This window comes from Cyanistes caeruleus, chromosome 8 (genome assembly GCF_971803275.1).
Source record: "Cyanistes caeruleus chromosome 8, bCyaCae1.hap1.1, whole genome shotgun sequence".
NCBI classification, from domain to species: domain Eukaryota; kingdom Metazoa; phylum Chordata; class Aves; order Passeriformes; family Paridae; genus Cyanistes; species Cyanistes caeruleus.
The window spans coordinates 10,009,472-10,030,814 of NC_141708.1; the positions used below are offsets into that span (position 1 = coordinate 10,009,472).

Sequence of the window (21,343 nt, forward strand, 5' to 3'; positions counted from 1 at the left end):
TGTACTTTCATTAACCAGCTGAAAGAAGCAAGCATTTGCTTTGTAAGACAGACATTTGTACATCACTGAAAGACTAAAGGATGCTATCAAGTTGTTATTTGGGAAAATATGTTTCCTGTTTTTAAAATCATGAGTAGGAAATTTGTCAGTATCAAGAATAGATTCTGATGTGTTTTTTTTGTCATTAACATAGTTTTTAAAATTACACAGGTGAGTTATAGCTACTAAGATTTTTTTCATCACATACATCTATTTTCTGAAGCTTAACTCATGGAAGAAAATTCCTAATGAAAATATATTCTAAGAATGTGACCATTTGACATACTTGTTTACACAAAATCTTTTATGCCAGAAGGAAAGCATGTGCTCTTCATCTAACATCTCTTCACACTGTCAGAAATATTTAAGGAGTCATCAAATATCTACTGTACCTTTCAGGTATAGAGGGCATACATCTGGAACAAGGGAAGCAGTGCATGTAATTTCACCTTGTAAAATTATTTTCAATTTAACCTCAAACTTCCCAGGGAAAATGAATTACCAGCCAAGGTCATTCTTAGATGTATGTTTGGAAAAAAAACAGTAGGAAGGAGAACTTAAGAGATCCTAGCAGCATTTTTCCTACTGGATATAGATTTTTGCACAGAAAAAAAAGTAATACTGTATTTCAAGAGTCTAGGAGTTAGCTAACATTAAGTGACAAATGGTTTTAACTCAAGTTACCTATACATGTTACTCAGGAGGGGAGGCTGAACAGAGCATAGCTCCCAGCACACTGACAGCAGGTGAGCCATGTTCTGATCTCACATATAGAGAGGTACCAGGAAGAAAACAAGTTTTTGAAAGGAGGTACCAGAGAGTGTGAAAATACACCTTGCCTCTGTTTAGCTGGTGTGATGTGCTAATACAAACTCTTTCTCAGAATCCCAAGAGATGTAAGACAGCTCAAACTTCAAACAAGGAAAAAGCATGGAGCTGGCTACTTGGAAACAACTTCCCTGAGCTAGAAGCAAAGATAAAATGTATCTGTAACACATGCAAATCGCTTCATTTGCTTCAGCTCAACTACAAAACTTCTAGTGCTTCCAACAGGGCTCAAAAATCATTATATTAAGCACAGGACACTCTACCTAGTGAACTTTTGGTCAGCTGGAGAAGACCATTATGACCCCTGTGTGGGCCTTCAATGTCTCAGATGGATACAAATTTGATTCCCCCAAACCAAGAACAGCTGTATTTGAGTAAATTAACATTTGTAGGAGGATTAGCTGTTTTACACTTGCTGACCCTGCACTTTCCCAGCAGGAAAAGGGTTAGGACCCCACTTGGAACAAACCAGACAGTGAGAGGTTCATGGCTTGTTTTGGAAAGAAAAATTATTTAAAAAGACAAAGAAAAAGAGAGAGGAGCTCTAACACCTACTCCTCTGGTTTGGTGGAAACTGGTTTCCATTTGCTCTGCTGTCACAGCAGTTTTAAGAAAATAACCACATGACCTTACAGAAATACCTGCAGCAGCACCACTTTATCATCACAGTCCCACCCTCTTGTTTGCTCCTGAGAGTAGTGCTTACTCTCAGGGCCTCATGAACTTAGGCAAGATTCACTACTGCTTCACCATCAGATATTTTATTTCTGTGTTGCATCCCATCCGGGGATGACCCCTTGTTGGCTTGAAAAAACACTACTGTTAAAAACTGTAGCTAAAAAACAACCAAAAAAGGTAATTTTCTCCAAACACAACCTAGAAAGAGCCTTGGTGGGTCTCCTCAGCATGAGAGCCAAACTGCAAATCAGAAGGATGAACTTTTTGACTTTCCTAATGCTGTGCTAGCCAGGAGCTGGCAGAGCTTGCAGGCACTTTCAGGAAGGGCGAAGTAGCAAACGAGACGTCATTTCCACAAGTAGGAAAGGGCAAGGCAAGGAAGAAAACAGGCAAGACCTTTAAGTGGGAAGAAGACCTGTTCACAGACAGCTTGCATGACCCCAGGTAAATCCTTCAGGAGCTGAAGCACACACCACTCATCCACAAAAATGGAGCTAATCCTAATTCCTTCATGGAGTGCTGCACAGCTATAGCTACTCTTGGCTTTCAGGTGCTCATGTAGCTCAGCAATGACAAGGGTGTGGGAAGAGCCAAGAAACTAGAATTTTCTGGGAAGCCAATTCAGCCACCTTTCTCCAGTAATTAATAAGGCTCAGAGTACAACATGGCCACATTTCCCAAAATGGATCAGTAACTCCTCACTACTCCATATATGGAGTACAACCATACTACACCATGTATGCAGCATAAATCTGTCTTCTCTTACCTGTGTCGAAAGAAATTCTCAAAATGGAATTTCAAAGGAGTTTAGTCATAATTAGGAAGACAAGATGAAGGCTGTATTTTTGACACTGAAATCAAGCAGTCATAAAACTTTTTACTTCTTGAAAACCTTTAATATCTGATGGGAATCAGATCAGATCAGATCAGATCATGGGCATCCCCTGCTTGTGAACCATAGCGTTCCACTCTGACTTCTGCTGAATACTTCCAGTGTGCCCAGCACACAGTACAAACCCCTTCCCATTCTGCTCTTTCCCCACCACATGTACTCTTCACAGAGATCACCACAACACACAACTCAAAGAAACTCCAAGAGACACTCATGACTCCAGTGGGCCTTCACATTTTTTCCTGAAGTATATCACACTAGGTATAAGATTTCACTTCTCCTCTTCCTTTGCCATCCCTTCACTGAAATGTATCCCCATATGTGCTTTTTCCAATGAACACCAAGCCTATAAGCTGCTTTTCCAAGCCAAGAAAAGTTTGGAAGAGGTCACAATATGGAGAACAGGCTCTGCACATTTCCTAAGAGGGTCATATTACGTAGAATATCCATGGGAGATGAAGTGTTCCCATCCAGTTTCCCACATTTTTGGCACTGAAGTTGCTCTTTGGGTTAAGTGAAGTGGGAAACTTATGCATTGGAAAAAGAAAAGATCAATGGTTTTGTCCCCCACATTTGCCTATCTCAGCCAGAACTCCTCAGCATACTTTTGAGGGTCTAATAGAGTGATTCTTTCTATGAAAGTTGACTGCTATATTCAGCATTTGGAACTCTTCACACTCACAGAGGCACTCAGCTTAGGACAGCTTTTTTTCTTCCCTTGAACAATGCTGAAATAATTTTTATCTTAGTCGGATGTTAGACAAAACTTTCTAGCAGTAACCACAGTTAATCAGGGCAATAGGCTGCACTGTTTCCCTATGCAATCCTGCTGTCAAAAGCTTTTAAGGCCATGCTAGATTGGCACCTGCCAGAAAAGCTTTAGATGGAGCTTATCCTGCCTTGGCATGAGGGCACCAAATGAGCACTGCAGGTCCCTCTCAGCCCCATCCCTGACAGCTTCAGAAAACTTCAGAAACCACAGAAATCTGAAGAACACAGTTTCTTGCTCTCCTTTATGCACAGGGCCTGAGTCAGCTGCAGGGGCAGCATGCTGAATCTCTGGAAACCTCTCTGAGCTTTGACCTGGGTGACAGAGAAGAAGATCTGCTCCAGAGTGGCAGCTGCAGCTGGCAAAGGGCATTAGTGCCATGTGTGTGGGAGCAGGCGGGCAAAGTAAAAGGGAGAATCTTGAGGCATTTGCAAGGTACTGTTTCCATTAGCAGAACGAGACAGCTCCTTGACGTGGCAAGGAAAAACCAGGAGCAAAGCAAACAACGGGAGGGATTGCAGGGAAGAGGAACCCCCCACCCAGCTGAAACTGGCTGCACCCCAGCAAGCTGTGCAGTTACACAGCTGCAAATTTGGAAAAGGGCAGACAGCTCTGAGGAGCACCAGGATCCACTCTATGAGAAACACTGGAAACAAATACAGATCAAAGGGAAACACCAAGCTGTATACACAGCTGGGGCTGTCTTCCCCCGTTAAAAAGAGAAGGGCACGTAGGTTTTGACTGCAAGCTCTTTGTGTGTGCTTGCACGTAACCATGCATCTGGGCAAACGTGCGTACTCGCCCCACACTTGGCTTCCTGATATTGCCAGAGTGTAGCTAATGAATGGTATTTTCCAAGCTGGATGGAAGATTCCCACAGAGCTGGGCAAAACCTGACTGGGCAACCCACAACTCAACCCACCGCAGGGAACAAGGCCAAATAGGTAGAAATAAGACATGAGAGATACAAAGTAACCTCTGTTTTAGCCTCTGATTTCTACAATAAACCTGCTGCACTGCTCCTCCTTTTAGAATGACTCATTTGAACAAGTTCATTGAGATTCTAGAAAGAACAGAACAATTCCCATCTAAGGGCTGGGCTTTGGCCATGTGGAATTAGAATGAATTACCCGATTGTTCAGCAGGTTGTTTCTTTAAGTAGCACTGTAAAGTCTCCTGAGAGGAAAACGTGGAGGACACATTGCCCAGAACTTCCTTGGAGAGCCAAAGCAATCTCTCCTGCACAATCCAGCTCTGAGAGAAAGAGGAGAGGAACACACTGCTGTGGTACATGGAAATGCTGGTGGCCTCCTGTTGTCAGGTCCTGGAATACCCTTGGCTGACCAGGCTCTTCTTCAAGGCTAGTGACAGCCACAGTGGGCTCCTCAGGGCTGATCTCACCTCTGAACCTTCTGTTCTGTTCCTTTCCTTTCCTGGGATGCTCAAAGGGAGATCTTCCCATACACAAATAAGCAGCAAAATCAAGTCTGGCATCAACTACCTTTCTACATATCCCTCCTGATGGTTGTATGGCTTTGCCACCTTCACCCACATGGAAGGGTCCTTACCCTTTTACTACAAACACACTCATTTAATCACAAGAAGAGCAGTGTCTATCCAATGTTCTCCTTTTGTTTTTGCATTATTCACTGTCCTGGACAGTAAGGAACCCTTGGCACTGCTCTCCAATGACTCAGCATAACTACAGCGCTGTAGAGACAACTAGAGAGGAGCAACAACTGCCCAAGTGAAGGAGCAAGTATTCACCCAAGAGCCATTAAAAGCTGTGCTTCTAAATGATTCAGATGCTTTTATATATTCCACCCTGGCTCAGGAACCAGACAACTCAGAGATAGCAGCCTGCACTTGACTCTGTAAGCATGACTAAATTTTGTACAGCTGTTCACTACCTACTATGATAAAAACCACACCCTTAACCACAGGAACTGCTATCAGTCTGGACCATGTGTGAACCTGCTGATACATGGTCCATGCATCTATAAAAGTAACACTGCATTTCAAACTCATGTCCTGTTTCCACTGGTGGCTTCATGAATAAGCTTTTCTATACCAATCCTCCTTTCCCTCAGCCCCTCCTGTGCAGAAACCCTTGAACAGACAGTTACAAGATCACTCTGTAACTGCTACATCCCCTTCCCTGCCTCACCTTTTGTGAGCTGAACATGCTCATTTGCAAAATCTCCCATTCACAGCAATCTGTTCTTCATCCTGAGCCTTATAAGTACTCAACTCCCAGGCAAAAAAAAAAAAAAAAAAAAGAAAAAAAAGAGAAGAAGAAAAAAAGAGAAAAAGCATTCATGCTTTGCAAAAGCTTTTAATTTTTCCCTAAATAAGTCATGTTGCTTTATGAATGTACTCTCAAAGGTAAATAATTAACAGGCAAGAGGGACAGAAAATCTTATTACAGAGCTAATGGGAAGTGATGCTCAGGCAGCAGTGTACCCATAAAGTACAGCTTCAAAGGACAGCCCCTAGGCTTCCTTAATGGAATACTGGGCTGAAAACATGACTCATGCAGGGATCCCTCTGCATTCCTCCAGACTCAGACAAATCCAAAATCTTTATCTGAGATTCAACCTACATCTAACAGGCTCAAGTCTCTTTCACCTCTGAAAAACAGGATACTTCAATCTTGCATAGGCACTGTAAGGAACAACCACAAAGAGCACTAGAGGCAGAGATGATCTCTATTTCCACACAAGTTCAATCTCCCAAGGACAGAAGGAACACTGGTAGATGACAACCATCTACTGCTATGTTCTGCCATGGCCCTGACGTAGCCCTGTTCATGTTATCCATTTGTTTCGATGTGAGGAGAATCCCTGACCCTTGATTGCACATTGCCTATTATTGCTTAATTGTTTTATGGTTTTCTCATGCACTGTTCAGGAGGAAACCTGTGAGGTCTGTTTGCCCACAGTTATGCAAACTACTCAGGGTGACCAGCACCACTTGCAGCCAGGCAAGAACCTCAGCAATTGCAAGATGAAGCCCTTCTCTACTTTTCCAGACAAGGTTGTGAACACCTGTCACACACTTTAATTTACCATCACAGAACCCAAAACTAGGAATTAGACCACACTGCTGCCTCCCAAAGCAGCAAATGTGCCTCCACTTTGTGTCCCTCTTCTCTTTCCTTATGGGTGAAGGTGTCATGCAGCACCTCCTGGCCCTGGCCAACACTGAAGGGACACAAGGACACTGAGAGGGACACAAGGAGTGAGAATGAAGTTTTGAAGGAAGGTGGAACAGGGGAAACTTGTGTGAAGGAGAGAAAAGGCAAGCAGCTGGCCGGAGATGTGGATCAATGGAGCAAAGGACAGGGTCAATGCAAACTTGTCCCTGCTCCCTTTCTTCATCCAGGCACCAGCTGTATCCATGTTCCTGCTTCTCACCTGGCAGAGGTAACACCAGAAGACACCTGGGACCATCTCACTCTTCCCATCTTGCCTTGGAATATAAGGTTAGAGGTTATCAAAGCTGTCATACTTTGGTAAAAATGGGTCACATACAGGAAAGAGAACAAGAGCATGTTTCGTTCATTTCCTATCCCACTTCCTTTGGTTATTCCAAGTCTGCACAGGCTAAATTATTCCATGTACCAGATGTAGATAAACATATACAACTCCAACTTCTGCCCCAAGAGTACAAGGTCCTGAAATTTGTCATTAACAGGTGATCTGTCTCAAAATTATATTCCTATTACCTCATCTTCCCTACAACAGAAATTCCCAACTGGCTTTTAGCTAGAAATGCTTTCAGGCCCATGAGCAATCTTAGTCACTTGAACAAGAAAAGTTGTTGCATCAGGACTGCTGGCTCTCAGCACCTCAAAGAGCACCCTGGGAATAAAAAAAAACAACAAAAAAGCAAGCCTACAAAGCCTCCAGAGATCCATTTAGGAGAGAGATGGTAAGTACAGAGCCAAGACATGACTGAAAATGGAAACAGGAAAGCTGAATGCCTGACTTCCTACTTCCTACCTGGAGCCAGAGGTCCAAGATCACTGATTACAGAGGGCATTTGCCCAATCTTTATAATTTTTTGAGGACAGTCATAAATATACAGAACTGGAGAGGGTTCAGCCTGGAAGAAAACCATGGCAATGCACCCAAGCAGAAAACTGAGGATGCAAGTTTGGGAAGAGATTCAGGAACCACAGCTGGCAATGATGCACTCCAAATCAGACTGGTGACCTCTCATTTGGTGCAGAGATCTGACTGCAGAGAATGTTTCTTTCGAAGATGGGGGCTTCCTCTCAAGTCTCCCTTCTGGGAGGCAGGACGTTGAAAGGATTCTCAGCATCAGACCATTATGACAAGGCCAAGCAGATTGTGCTGACAGTTCTTGCTACACCATGGGAGAAAAACACATCAGAAAGTGTCCCAAACACATCTTAGTTAAGAAGGGCTTTGCGATAAATATCTGTTTCTGAAAAATGGCTTATAACAGTGATTTTGTTGTGCAACATTGTTGAAACAAAAACATTTTTCTTTGTGACAGTTTATCCAAAATAGCGGTATTGTTCTTTTTCGTCTTCTTTCTTCAACGGCTATTGGATTCCTAAGGGAGGTGCAGAGATCTGGGAGCAGAAAGGATGACAGATAGGAATGCATACATTCTTCACTGCATCACTTTGAATAATAAAATAAATCATATTGAAACTAGAAATTCCTATATGAGCAGTACTAAAGGACTTGCAATAAAACGTGGATCGTTTTGTTTCCTTCAAATCTTGGCATGGAGACTAACTGTCCCTTTGCAGCAGCTGTACTCAGAGTTCAGAATGTTCAACAACCCAGTCACTGTAAAACCAAGCCTTTGCAGACTTTCAGTTTTAAGTGAATCAAAATGCTGCTTCTGCCCAACAGGGCACTTTAATGAGCAAGTGTGGGGGTCAGCCTTCCCCAGTTACACCAGTGACTGGTGAGTTCTCAGAGCAATGCAAAGAAATAGCAAAAGGCAGACTGACACTAAGTAACACTGGCTGAGCCTGAACATACCCAGAAAGAACAGCTCTCTGACAGCCTTACTCCAAAAACAACCAGCTTCACCATCTCCAGGTTAAGCAGAAACAGGAACAGCACTGTAATAAGTTATCCAGATCTCCTAAAACAGAGAAACATGCTGCAGCTCTGTAGAAAATTGTTAGTCCCAGCTGAAAACAGAGGCATCTGTCATCCAAACAACAGAGTTGAAGACAGCTAACTACCTCCAGCTCTTGTTCCACACTGGCCTTGGAGACAGGAGAGTTCAGCTACAGTTCCCACAAGGAGCAGTGCATGCTCTGACCTTTGGATGTGTCAAAGAAAGATGCATGCTCAGCTGTGTTGGACACGGTCTGACTGCTGCAAGGAACACCACAGGTTCCAAGTTTTATTAATGAGGAAAACAATATGTACTGTCAACGTTTGCTACATGAAGTTAGCATGAAAACAAAGCCCACTCCAGAGAACAAATGAAATTTACTGGATTAGTTTCTTGTTCCAGCTCTCCTGATAAATAGCACTGAACTCAACACCACATTGATTAGTTGGTTCAAGACAAACACTGATCAGATTGCCTTGGCAAGTATATATAGCACTACAAAAGCACAATCATCCTTGTCTATTCAGAGTAGCAAGGATTCACCATACTTTCATTTCCCTTCCCCCTATCTTTCCCAGCCTAGACAGATTGCCTGCACTGTTTCAAAGCCCTGCATTAAATGCTTTTCCTAAGACACACTCAAAGCCCTTGTTCTAATGAAACAGAACCAAACGGTGCAAATGCTGCAGAGCCTCAGAAGGCCCCTGTGTTTCAGTGCAAGCTGACCTAGGTCATGGTTCTCTCCTCAACATTCAGTAGGGTGTTTTCTTTATCTTATCCACTACCTCAGATAGGCACCCGAGCACAACAGTCAGCTCTGGGTGAGAAACCGCCTTGGAGAACCACTCTGCAATAAACAGTCTCTCACGTCAAAGAAGGAGTGGGTGAAGATGGGGGATTCTGGTAAGAGTCAAGCTAAAAACCACAGTACTTGGTCCTTGCTATGTGTTTGTCTTCTTTGCTTCCGATCATCTCAAAAGATATCAGAGAGAAAGGATGTTACACCACTTCACTCTGTGCTTTTACACGAAACAAACTTTTAGCAACTTGGTTTAGAAGTCTGTCTTCTTTACACTTTTTCCTTTTTCTTTCTAAATGATGTATTTTTGCAGAGCTACGAATTCTGCAAGATCTTCAGAAAATTCTATTTTAAGTGATCCTGAGGTCTCTTTACCTCCTTGAATCCATCTTTTGTTTGAATTGAATTATTGTTACCATAAGAAAAATATGCTCTCATAACTCATTCTTCACCCAATTACTCAGCTTTGTTTTCCTTCCTTCTGCTGTATTACAAAGCAATCACCATCAAAACCTAATAGAACAATGTATGATATACAGAAAAATGCTGGTGGTTTTCTTTGTTTTTTATTTTTTATTTTTTAAATCTGATCAATAGCATTACAAAACTCTTTTTTGCTCTGTCAGGAAACATAACTTTTCTGACAGACCACTCTGGTGGTCTACCAGAACTGCCACTTCACAGAGCAGCAGGAAGTCACCTCAGAGCTGTGTGTCTGCCCTTAATACCACACTGACCACATCCTCCTAACACTGGCATGTGTCTAAAATGTTCACAGACAACAGCTAACATCACTATCTGTACAACATACAATATTTACCTTTAGCCTGAATTTAATTTGTTGTCCTTTCTGAGAAAATATTACACTTGCAAAGTTCATCTTTCAGTCACACACTTTATCCTGTTTTCTTTCAGAAAATGGTGAAGTGTTGCTTACACATCAGGTTTTTTGGTAGGTGTGTTAAAGGACCAGAAAGTATAATTTTAGTTATGTATTGCAGCAGATGAGAAGAACACTGGTTTCTTGTTTAAACGCAAGCTATGACTCATCCTGAGCAGAGATAAACTGAAACACATACCCATTAGATAAAATTTTTCAGTGTGAGGATTAATGACAGATAATAAGTATAAATTAACTTTAATCTTTTACAACAAATGAAGTCCCTTATATAAATGTCACTGTAATCTTTTCAAATAAAAAAAACCCAAATCAAAGCCAGACGAGGAGTCATTTAAATATTACAGCTAATTTTTGGTACCAAATCAAACAGCTCCTTAGCAGAACCAGTGGAGTTTCTGGAGCAAAATATTTTCAAGCAGTAGACCTTAAAAATTGCTTTAATATTTTAAAATATATTTTCAGGTGGTTTTCTACATTAAAGGGGTATATATTAAAACATCATTGGCTTTGCAATACTTAGTCCAAGTTAAATCACATATTCAAAAAGAAAAAGAGCATTTTATTTTACTAATATTCTCTTGCTACTGCTTGAAACAAACCCTTTGTAATTGTTGAATGGGTTAAACCAAAATTTAACTGAACATAAGAAGACTGCTGTTCACAGACAAGAAGGGAAAAAAACAGAGTCAGAGACCTAATAGTGGACAATTTTGAAAATTATAGTGTGTGTCAATAATAGAGATAACAGTGAGATTCAGAAGGAATAATCTCAAATAATAGGGGAAATGAGCACCTGTCAGCCACAAAGCCATTAGTATCAGGGCTTTTATATTTGCAACAGTTAAGTCTGGAGACACTGACAAACTTAACAACACAGCAAATAAAACACGGAGCTGGAGAACACAGGAAGCAATCCCCCTCACTTGGACAACACTGCTGTAGAGTTTGAAAATAAATGCTTCCAGTATGAAACTCGCTGCCCAAATCACTGGTAATGAACACTGCAAACACAGCAAAGGCACCACACAGTATCTAGCTGGGTTTGCAGATGTGGGTAGCTGATCAAGCTACAGCATCTTAATCAAGGGACAGACAATCCCAAACCAGGAACATCAGATTCCTGATCAAAGTTCCCAGATATTGGAGTTTGCCTATACAGAGCAATCAATGTGATCATACGTGTGCCCTTCCCAGAAGGATGAAAACCAAAGGCTTGTAAAACCATGTCTGAGACAGACCTGGAATACAGTGCCCCGGAATGGGAAGCCCTGGAGGAAAGACCTTGCTGAGAAGGCTGATGGTTAGGAATCTTCAGCCTGGAGCAGGAGGGGACTAAGGAGAATAACAGACAAAAGGAGAGGAAGAGAGAGATATTATACCAGCGGAGAGTGGAAGGACAAATTCTGCAGCAATCAAACACCTTGTCAATATTCAGGAACAGGTGACATAAGAGGAAGCTCATGCAATAACACTCCTGTCATGAGTAACACTTCTTGACATGCTAGTCAATAGTCAGTCCTTATGGTATCCCTACCTCAGATAATATTACTGTTCTCAGCTAAAGACAGGGAATCAAGGCAGAAACTTCCTCAACTCACACAGACAACTGGTACCCAGCACATCCCAACCCCATCAGTCCATACAAGTCCTTAGCTGGACAGTAAGTATGCAACACTGGCTGCTAAGATCTCACCCACATGGAATTTGAAGTTTTTCCACCTGCCCTCAGGCTAGAAGATGATCACATATCCATGCAAACTTGGCCACTGTGATAGGACCAGCCTGGTACAGGGAAAGATGGAGACAGCTCTGCTCTAAAGCTGTACTGAGTGCAAGCAGCATTTGCAGTAACAATTAGATATGCAAATAAGCACATTGAAGATTAGTGACGGTTTACTGTTGTCATGGAGAAAATAGCACCTTCAGTTCTGGGTCAGACCCAAGGACTGCATTTTCTTCCCCTCACTGGTAAACAGAACCGGAGAGAGCATGGGAAAACCCAGGAGCCAACACTCCTCAGCACAGCTCAGCCTGTGACTGGAGAGGCTGAAGCTCAGGGAGCAACATAACCTGAATAAAAACCCTCACTGCATCAACTCAGAGAGACAAGACCATGGCAACTCTGTAGATACTCAAAAATACGATGAGGTAGAAGCACAGGCTGGAAGAAAACACCCACACCATGCAAAGACCAAGCTGCTTCCCAGCATTGCTGCTGCTAGGGGGAGGCAGATGTGGGGGAAACTGAGGGCAACACAATTCATGAAGTACTCAGCTCCAATTTTCTTGAATCCACATGGGAAGATCTTGTCTGAATGAAAATACACACTTGGCTCAAAGCCTCTGTGTGTCTTTGGACATCCTCACAGTCCTCCCATCCCTTGTTAAATGATGGCTGCTAAGAGAGAAGAGGAGGCAATCAGCCTATTTAGACTCAGCTTTCCTTCCCACCCTGGGGGTTTCTTCATAGGAGCAGCTGGCCAGAGCACTGCCTTTGTTACAGCAGCCACAAAAAACACAGACACCCACCCTCAGCCCCCCTAAAATCCCACAGAAGAGCCAAGATAAGTTTATAATGGAAACCCTGACACAACCTTAACTATAGCATCCTGAATGGAAGGCGATAATCTGATCTGTGTGTGAACTAGCTCCCCTTGTCTCAATGGTATTTGTCTTACTTTAACTCCTGTTACAAAATAGTTGAATCACATAGCAGAGCCAGCCAAGTAACAAAACTGCAGGGCTTGCTAAAACATCAGATTCAAGAATAAACAGGTGCAATCCTAGAGCAGGTTAGAAGAGTCTCCGCAGGAGTGCCACAGTAGCCAGACCTCCGAGCCTCTGGACAATGGTATTCTCTTCTGTGCTACAGAGACTATCAGAGCCCAGTGCAGGGGTGGGGGGAGAAGGTGCAGAGCACAGGGCTCTGCCCTTCGGTTCATGGTAACACATAGTACCCAGTGCCCAAGAAACCTGATCCCGTAGCAACCTCATGTATGGAAAGGGCCCCAATCAGATTTCACTGTCAGGAGAAGAACAGTATTTACTCTGCATACAGATTAGTCACAAAACTGGGTCACTTCTTGCCTTTTCAGAGAGAGAGAAAAAAAACCCAACCAAAAACAAAGCTGCTTTTTCAGATCTTTTTGTGTCTTCCCCCCAACTTTTAAAACTCTATGATGCAGTGTGGTCACTCACAGCTGTCTAAGCTGATCAAACAGCACCTGCATGGGTAAGGTCAAAGCACATTACACTCAGTAGGTCTACATTTTTTAGAATTCAGCTCATTAGCTACTTACCGGTTCTTTTCTAGTTCGTTGTGCGTAGACCTGGAAGATAAAAAAATAATTTGGATTAGCCACCTTTGATCTCTGAGCACTAAAGTTCAGCTGCTGCAAGCTGTACACATCCCCTCACTGGCACATCACAGTGCAAAGCCAACCAACTACATACATTAAAATCTGTAACCTCATTCTCCTTGCTGGCAAGATGTTCCTTCCCTCCAGTGCAAAAGCTGGTACCCTTATTGCTAAAGGAAATACTCCCTAGAGACTTAAATGCAGACAAAATCCCAAAGAGAGCAATGATTAGAACAAGGGATCAGAGTCTGCCACCTCCAGACTTCTGGCACTGCCACCAACCTAGTACAGGACTGAAGTTTTTCCTGTGCACTTTAGTTTCTTCATTCACCCTATAAAAATATCAGTATCATCTGCTAACACAGGAGCTCATGGAGCACTAATTTGTGCATCAAAGACATGAGAACCTTCCTTCCAGCAGACCTGGCTCTGTGGGGACAGTCTCTGGAGCCCTTCAGCCATCACATGACAGATTTAGCCAATTTAGCAGAAGCAGACATGGCCAGCATCTGGGCACAAAATAGGATGGCCAGTACTGCCATGTTTGCAGACATTGACACTGTGTTGCACATTTAGGATGCCTGGAAACCCCCTGGGGATGGGAACAGCACTGCCACAACACCAGCATGCAGTGAAGTGACCCATAAAGTGACACTGTGACACTCAACAAAGGAGGGAGCTTTGTCTTTATACCTGCCCACCACATCAAGCACACTGCCAGTACTCCTTAATTTAGAGCTTTGCAGCTTGAAAATGAAACCAACTAGAAACAAAGGGGAAACAGGCAAGCTCATTCTCCTTGCCTCTGTGATCATAGAATAAGTGGCTAAAAAAGTTTAAATCCATTCAGGATTTCTATCTAGCCCAGGTAAGGTTGTTGAGGATTATTTAAAAGGACAGCTATTTGTCCAACATTTCTCTTTAACAGAAGGTCACCTTAAAATAAGAGTAAAAAGAACCCAAGAGCTTAATAAAAAGGATCTATTTTCTCTAATTTGGCATCGCATTTCTTCCGGAGCTCTGAGAAGATTATCCTCTATCCCCCATCTGGAGAATCCCACAGAGAATTCTACAATTAGAGAACTGAATGGAGGATGTGCTCCAAGGGAAACCCTGTCATAATTAAATGCTTCTCCAAAAAAAGGAAGGAGGAGCACCTAACAGGTGTTAGAACCTCATTGAAAATGATGAATAAACTGTGGATGTCTGCAAAAAACAAGGTAAATGAGTCTTAGCTGACCATGGCTGAGAGCAGATGAAAAACAGAATGTTACCACATACCTGTGCAAGCTACCCTGCTCATTATGGGATACCCTAAAGGCAAGGCACACTATAGTCAAACACCTCATGTTGAGAAGACTCCTCAATTCCCTCCCAAAAGAAGTGGATGCCTTCACCCTGGTTCCCAGGAATCAGAAATGTCAACATAATATTTAGTCCAGAAAACCTCACAAACCCACATGCCTCCCCTCACCCTCCCAAGTCTAAACCAGCAAAATCCATTTGTCCAGGCAACTTGAACCCAAATGAACTCATCAGGACTGAGCTGAGACCCATTAGAACCACTGCACATATGTAGTTTGAAACATGCTTATTGTTCTTTTTTACTGTATGGTCTTGCAGGAGACTGTGCACTCTTCTTGGCTATGACATTAGCAGTTATAAGGCCAAAGATATGCAATGGCTTGAATTCCTATATTATATCGAGCCAATTACCAAGGCCAGAACTGAGAGAACAAAGTTTGGCCCACTGCTGTGAACAAAATTAAAACAGCAGGTTCTCCTTATTCCTCTCACACAGGAGACTCTTTATTACCTATCTGCCTTCTGATGAACAAGACAACTGAGAGAGGTCACAGGCTTTTCACCAAGTCAGGAAATATTCACTGTGACTTTTAACCACGTCTGTTGCAGGGAAAAAAAAGCAACCCCCCCAACACCTTCCCACTGAAGCTGAATGTAAACAAAAGAATCTCAGCAGCATTTAATGAATCCTACAGGGAGGCTTCTTCTCTTACCTGCCTATGTTTTGCTTAGTCTCATTGGGGACCATTTGGAAAAGTTTTAATTTTTTATTTCACCCAAATTCAGGAAAAAAGTCCAGCACTGCTCCCTACTATCACCATTCACTAACTCATATTTTCTGCAACAGTTTCCTTTTGCTTGGACAACACATAAAGGAAAAAAACCTTTCTCTTCTATTCATTATTAATTTCATTTTCTATAGCTCCTAATCTAAAGATTAGTTTTTACCCCTCATCTTTGGGCTAAGATTTATTTGGAGTCAAACAAGGAAGTGCTGTCAGTGAAGTGGAAAAAATTGGAGGAACCTCTACTGATACAACTAGAAAAAGAAATACAGAAACAAATGTAACTGGATCTCTTTAAGTGAGCCGGTCTTATCATCCACTGAGAACTCAGACTATCAGCAGACTGAAATCAAGGCCTCATCCTTGTGCACCATCACCAGCTTTTTGATGGGTACAGCATGAACATCACAGCTGAAAACTATTGCCAAAACTTGGGGAACACTCTGCTTGTACAACAGCAAGTAAGCAGTGTGCTCAGAGTGACACCGCTGTGCTGCTGCTGACAGCCACAGCCTGTGTCACCCAGTGAAACAAGGACACTGCTGCTGAGCATGGACCACCAACCAGGGGAATTCACATCCCTGCTGTCAGGTGGACAGGGCAAGCAGAACCTGCAAAGCTGAAACCAGAGCCAGCCGGGTATGAACACATTCAGAGGGGAAAACAAAAGACCAAGCACAGGTACTGGCACTGCTCAGAATGTCAGCTGTAATTTAAAAGTAGCTCAAGCTCTAGCCGTCTGCAGGGTCTTCATTTAAAAGTCAGGTTTCTATAGCAGTCGGTTCTTTAACAGTCAATTTAAAACACCCAAACTGATAACTACTCCTAAAAACTGAAGAAATGTTATTAAGGAGGAGGACCCTGCTCACTGCATTTTGAAAACAGCTTGGAAAAAGATCAAGAATGAGTTTCAGAAGCTTAAGATAAAGGAGCCAAGCAAACAACAACAAAAATAGCAGAGCAGTCCCTGTCAAAATTTTAAGTGACAAAAAGTTGAAAGAGGACAAACTCAAGTTATCCCAATTTACCCCAGATACCTGAAACTGCATACAAAATAGGAAGAAAGAGGGGAAGAGAAATTGTCAGTCATTCTAATTTAAGGTCAAATGCAACAACCTTTTTGTGCCAGTTACAGTGATACTGCCTGCAACCTTGCTATCCAACACAGTAACAAGATGTTGCTGAAACATTAAGCTACACTGAAGTCCCCCAGTAAATGAGAATCTTTAATTAATTTGCCACTTTACGCCATTTTCTTTATTTAAATAAAATCTCTTCTACTAGGGCAGAGGCAGACAAACTTAGACCAGGCACAGGTAAGGCAACATAACTAACTGCACCAGAAAGGAACAAGCTCTAAAGAGCACTGAATTCATTTGTCATTGGGGTTTTTACTGTAATTAAAATCAAAGCTGCCATATGACATTAAACACAGCTGACCTTTTTTTTTATTGATAAATGGGCCAATACATGCATTTGCAGAACATCTGCATTTTGGTATGGGTTCTCAGTGAGGTAACTATTTTCTATTGAGGAAAACACAGCCCTCGAGAGCCCTTGTCCTATGTAGTACACAGATGGCATTTAGACCCAATGATCCTGTCATCTCTCTTGAACCTGATAATCTTCCTGCCTGTATTTGGCATCAACTCCTGGCTCCAGAGGAATCCAGGACTCCAAGAGCTCCGTCTGCACCACAACAGATAGACTGTTGTCTCAGGAGGTGCTGCTGGCCATAACTAAGGGCCCTCTTCCAGTACATCCTTAATGCCTACACAGATCCAGGGCCTCTCCTCCAAATTCACTCACCCCACTCAGCTTCTATGAAATAAATATCCCACCATTTGTGGGATATTTGTGAAAATTAGGGTACAGTTACCTGCATTATGTTTAGCAAAACAAGAACATTCATCTGCAGACCAGGCCAGCTGCTTTCTGTCTTACTTCTCTCAGGTTTCAGCTACCTTTCCTGCTTATGCATCATCACATGATATACAAGCTCATTCTTCTTCATTTTACAGACCTTTCCCACCTTCTGGCTCTGCCGACACCCATTCACTGGGCCACTAAATTCCCCTGCAGGAAATGTCTTCTGTTCCCCAAGCCAAGAATAACCAACCCTTCTGAAACCAGTGCACTACATTACTGCTCTCTTTGATGCAAGTACTTCCTCAAAAATGACAAAATAAAATAATGGAAAAGAAGGGTGATCAACAGCTTTTTTACATTTTAAATCCATCTGTGTCCACAAAACAGAACTTAGCGGCTGAAGACCCCCAGTGTTTTGCCAGGGCTCCAAGTGGGTCAACACCACAGTAGCTTATGAAGCCAGTGCAGAAGCCAGCCTGGGAAGCCCACAAAGAACCTTCACCAGCAGCAGCACATGAGGCTTCCATCCCAATGGCAAGACAAATGAAAGCTACACAAGAGTTAACTCTTCCTGCCCAGATAGAGATGCTCAAGGGCTCTTTCTAAGTGAGTTGTGAACATACCTTACCTCTGGGAGGCCCAGAAGTCTGGTCCTCAGAGAACTGCAGGGGAGCCTTGGGAACATAGCAACTTATGGTACTCAGCACTGCCATGAGCTCCTACAGTGAGCAGGAGCAAGATGCAGCTGAACAGAAGATGGCACAGCCGGAGCAGGAGTCCTTCTGCTGCCACCCTTATGCCCTTAGCAAGTAGCAGCCTCAAGTCTAACAAGAACATCACCTCAGCCTTGCATATCAGCAAATCTAACAAAACATTTCCTTCCAAGCAATACCAGAGACAAAAGTTATCTTAAGCCATTACTACCTCATGATCCCCTACACTGTCTGGCCTTGAGATCCAGGGTAAATTCTTCTCCACGAGGAGTTGAGGTGAGGGGATGGAACAGACTGTTTCACCTTCTCACTGACGTCAATGGAGATGCACCAGATTAACCTGGCCCCAAACTCTGGCTAGTTTTTCTGTCGCTCTTAGACGGACAAGGTATCAGATTCCTCCTAAGGCTCTGATCAAAGCTGTTTTCCCAGGATCAAGCCAGACCCTTTCCAAAGTTCACATTCTCCGTCTCCAACAGAGAAGGGAACGCAGCCGTACTGGCATCTGTTCATGTTTGTTCATCTTTGGAAAAGGAGAAATGGCCCCACGGTCTGTTTTCAGCTCAAAGAGTGGAAGAGAGCTCTTACATGTGGTTCACAACTTTAGAAAGTCCCCTACCCCATGGTTTCTACACAGTATTGGGAAAGTCTCCTGCAAGACTCAGTCGAAACAACTTTTAAAAGTATACTGCATACTTCCCTTAAAGAAGTAAATATATTCAAAGTCACCTACAGTATTTACACAGCCTCTCTCAATTTGGTACTTGCTCCCCATAACCATTATTCCTGCTTGCAACATTTCAAAATTAAGTCTTCCATAGTACTTTTTATGCAGGGGGACACCAACAACACACAGAAATTAGAAATAATTTTCCCAAGGTCACACAAGAAACCTGTAGCAGAACAGGGTACTTAATTTGGGTTCCCTGAACCCCAGGATAAGGTAGCTGTTCTCAGGCATCCCAGAGACAGCTAACATGAACACTCGTGCCATCTGACTCTTGGGTCAAATACCCCCAAAAAATCATGTAACCATTGCAAAGTGTAAGTGGGAAAGTGAGAAAAAACAACAACCCAAACCTAAACCAGCCTTGATGTCTTGCCCGCTGTCTGCCAAGTGGGCTAACCTGACTCTCAAACACCACTGTACAAAGTGCCAGAAAACAATCTAAACTGTGAGCCAATAACAAAGCAGCATTTATTTACTGGTAAAACTTAACCAGCAGACATATCAGACATAACCCTCAGCTGGGGAAGCAACATTTTTCTGTTGATGCATGTTCTGCTTTTTCAGCACACGGGAGAAAAGAGTAGGAAGACAGCTCCTCCTTGCTGAGTGAGAGTTTATCCCAGCTCCACAGCTGAGCTCCCCCAAACCAGACTAACGTCCTAATAAGCAGCACAAGGTGGCACTCTGCAGGGAAAGGTTTTCCAAGCCAGATGTAACAGCAGGAATGTTGTCTGCATTCAGTGCTGCAGTCTGGGGCCAGTAAAGAAGTCCCCAGCTGGCTTCCCTCCCCACTGTGCAGGCTGGGAGCAAGTGTGCTGGTGTAGGCTTTTTTCTGCACCACCTGAGACCCTACATGCTCATCCTAGCCCCAAATGCTAGGGAAAAACTGTCTGCAGGGCCCTGCACGGCCAAGAGGAACTGGGTTTGCTGAACAAGCAGCTATTCAATATTTTGTTTTCTCTTCATTGTTCAACGTGTGGCCTCAAGCCAAGCCCTGCTCTGAATACAGAACTGGTGCTTTCCTTACAGCTTTTTGACAGGCTCACCGAGAGCAGTGGCTGGGCAGTTCAAAAGCACATTTATTGTCATGCATCCTCACTTTCCAAACTGGAAGAAACAGAGAAATCAGAATTGCATCTTCATGTACCTCTGAGCACTATGGTGAAGACCCCCAAAGACCTGGTTCTCTGGGCCACTTCACATGTTCTAAACCCAAGTCCTGCTGGTGCCCCCTCTGGCTGTGCACCACCAGCACTTCCACAGTCCAGATATCTGGCTCCTATCTTGGAAATGATCAGTGTGAGGAATAGACAGTTTGGGTTCTCCCATAACAAGCTGGCCCTGAAAGGAGCTTGCTGACTGGACACCGGGCAGCTGACAGCTTCTACACAGCAGCCAAGAGTGAAGCAAGTTCTCTAAAGTGGTATTCATTGTTCCATTTGTCTGCTTTCTAACTTCTGCCACAAGCGAGCAAAAGTCCTACAGAAACCACTTCCTTCTCTTCCCAGCCCACAGTTAACCACGTCAAAAGGGGCTGGTACACACAGATCAGAGACAAAGGCTGATCTAAGTTCACTTGGTGAAGTACCTTAGCCATTTCAGTAGAGAAACCCTACTCCATTCCCCTTAGACATGCAGCAGACAGTATCTTCCATAACAATTTGGAACTTGGACAATTCAGGTAGATTCTCATGTCAGGAAAAATAATATTTTTGCCTTTACCAAGGCAAAATTTTTGTCTGTGATCCATGGTGCAAGGGAGTTTGAGCTTCTTGTAAACAGATTATAGTCTTTTTTTTTTTTTTTTTTAACTACTTTGAGAAAACTGTGTATTTCATGACCTGCTGAAGAAAAATGTCACCATGGCACCTCCAAGCTCTCCCATGAACAAGGAAGAGCATGACAAGGAATGAGAACAGAAAAATACAAATACTTCTCTATGTGGTTCCTGTCCTGCTGACTTCCAGCAGGATATGTGAATATGTGAGTCTCATTACCTGGTCAGGGACTTGTCCCTTCCAAGGCCACATCAGAACCAGTATCCCAGTTCCTGGTACCTGCATTGCAGTGGTTCACAGAAAAAGAATAAAGACACAGGAGGCAATTTTCAAATCTACCTAGAAAACTTAGGAGCTTAATTCTCATCTTCTTTCAAACAGTTACAAGCTCCAAAACATCTATACTGCTTCCAGAAAACAGGATTAGAAAAGTGTGTGCATTACCCCAACGTACAGATGGTGGGAACCATATAATGTGCAGATGGTAGGACCCATGTAGGTCATCTGACGTGCCCAGATCGTGCAGCCTTTCGGCAGCAGACTCAGGAAACGATCCAAGGGCCCAGCATGCCAGGCCCTTGCCCTATACCATGCTTCTTCCCACACATAACATTACCCTTTTGAGGAAGATGGTCATTTCCAGAAATAGCCTAGGCAGTGTCCTCTACAGTGCAGCAGTCTGTTTGGGGAACATGTACTTCTCTGCAAACACGCATCTTCTGCCCTCAAGAAACTGCCTTCAGATGCACTGGGGAAAATGAGGCTTTTTAAGTAAACACCACCTGACTG

The 21,343-nt window shown here is 43.1% G+C and overlaps 1 protein-coding gene across 2 annotated transcripts in view; it reads right to left on the reverse strand.

The window, feature by feature from the left end:
• MXI1 (MAX interactor 1, dimerization protein) overlaps positions 1–21,343 on the reverse strand; it is a 55,264-nt gene that overhangs the window by 14,908 nt on the left and 19,013 nt on the right. For both annotated transcript variants that reach the window (XM_086900346.1, XM_086900347.1), the window contains one exon: positions 13,315–13,344. In XM_086900346.1, the coding sequence (XP_086756472.1) occupies positions 13,315–13,344 (30 nt within the window). The remainder of the gene's footprint in view (positions 1–13,314; positions 13,345–21,343) is intronic.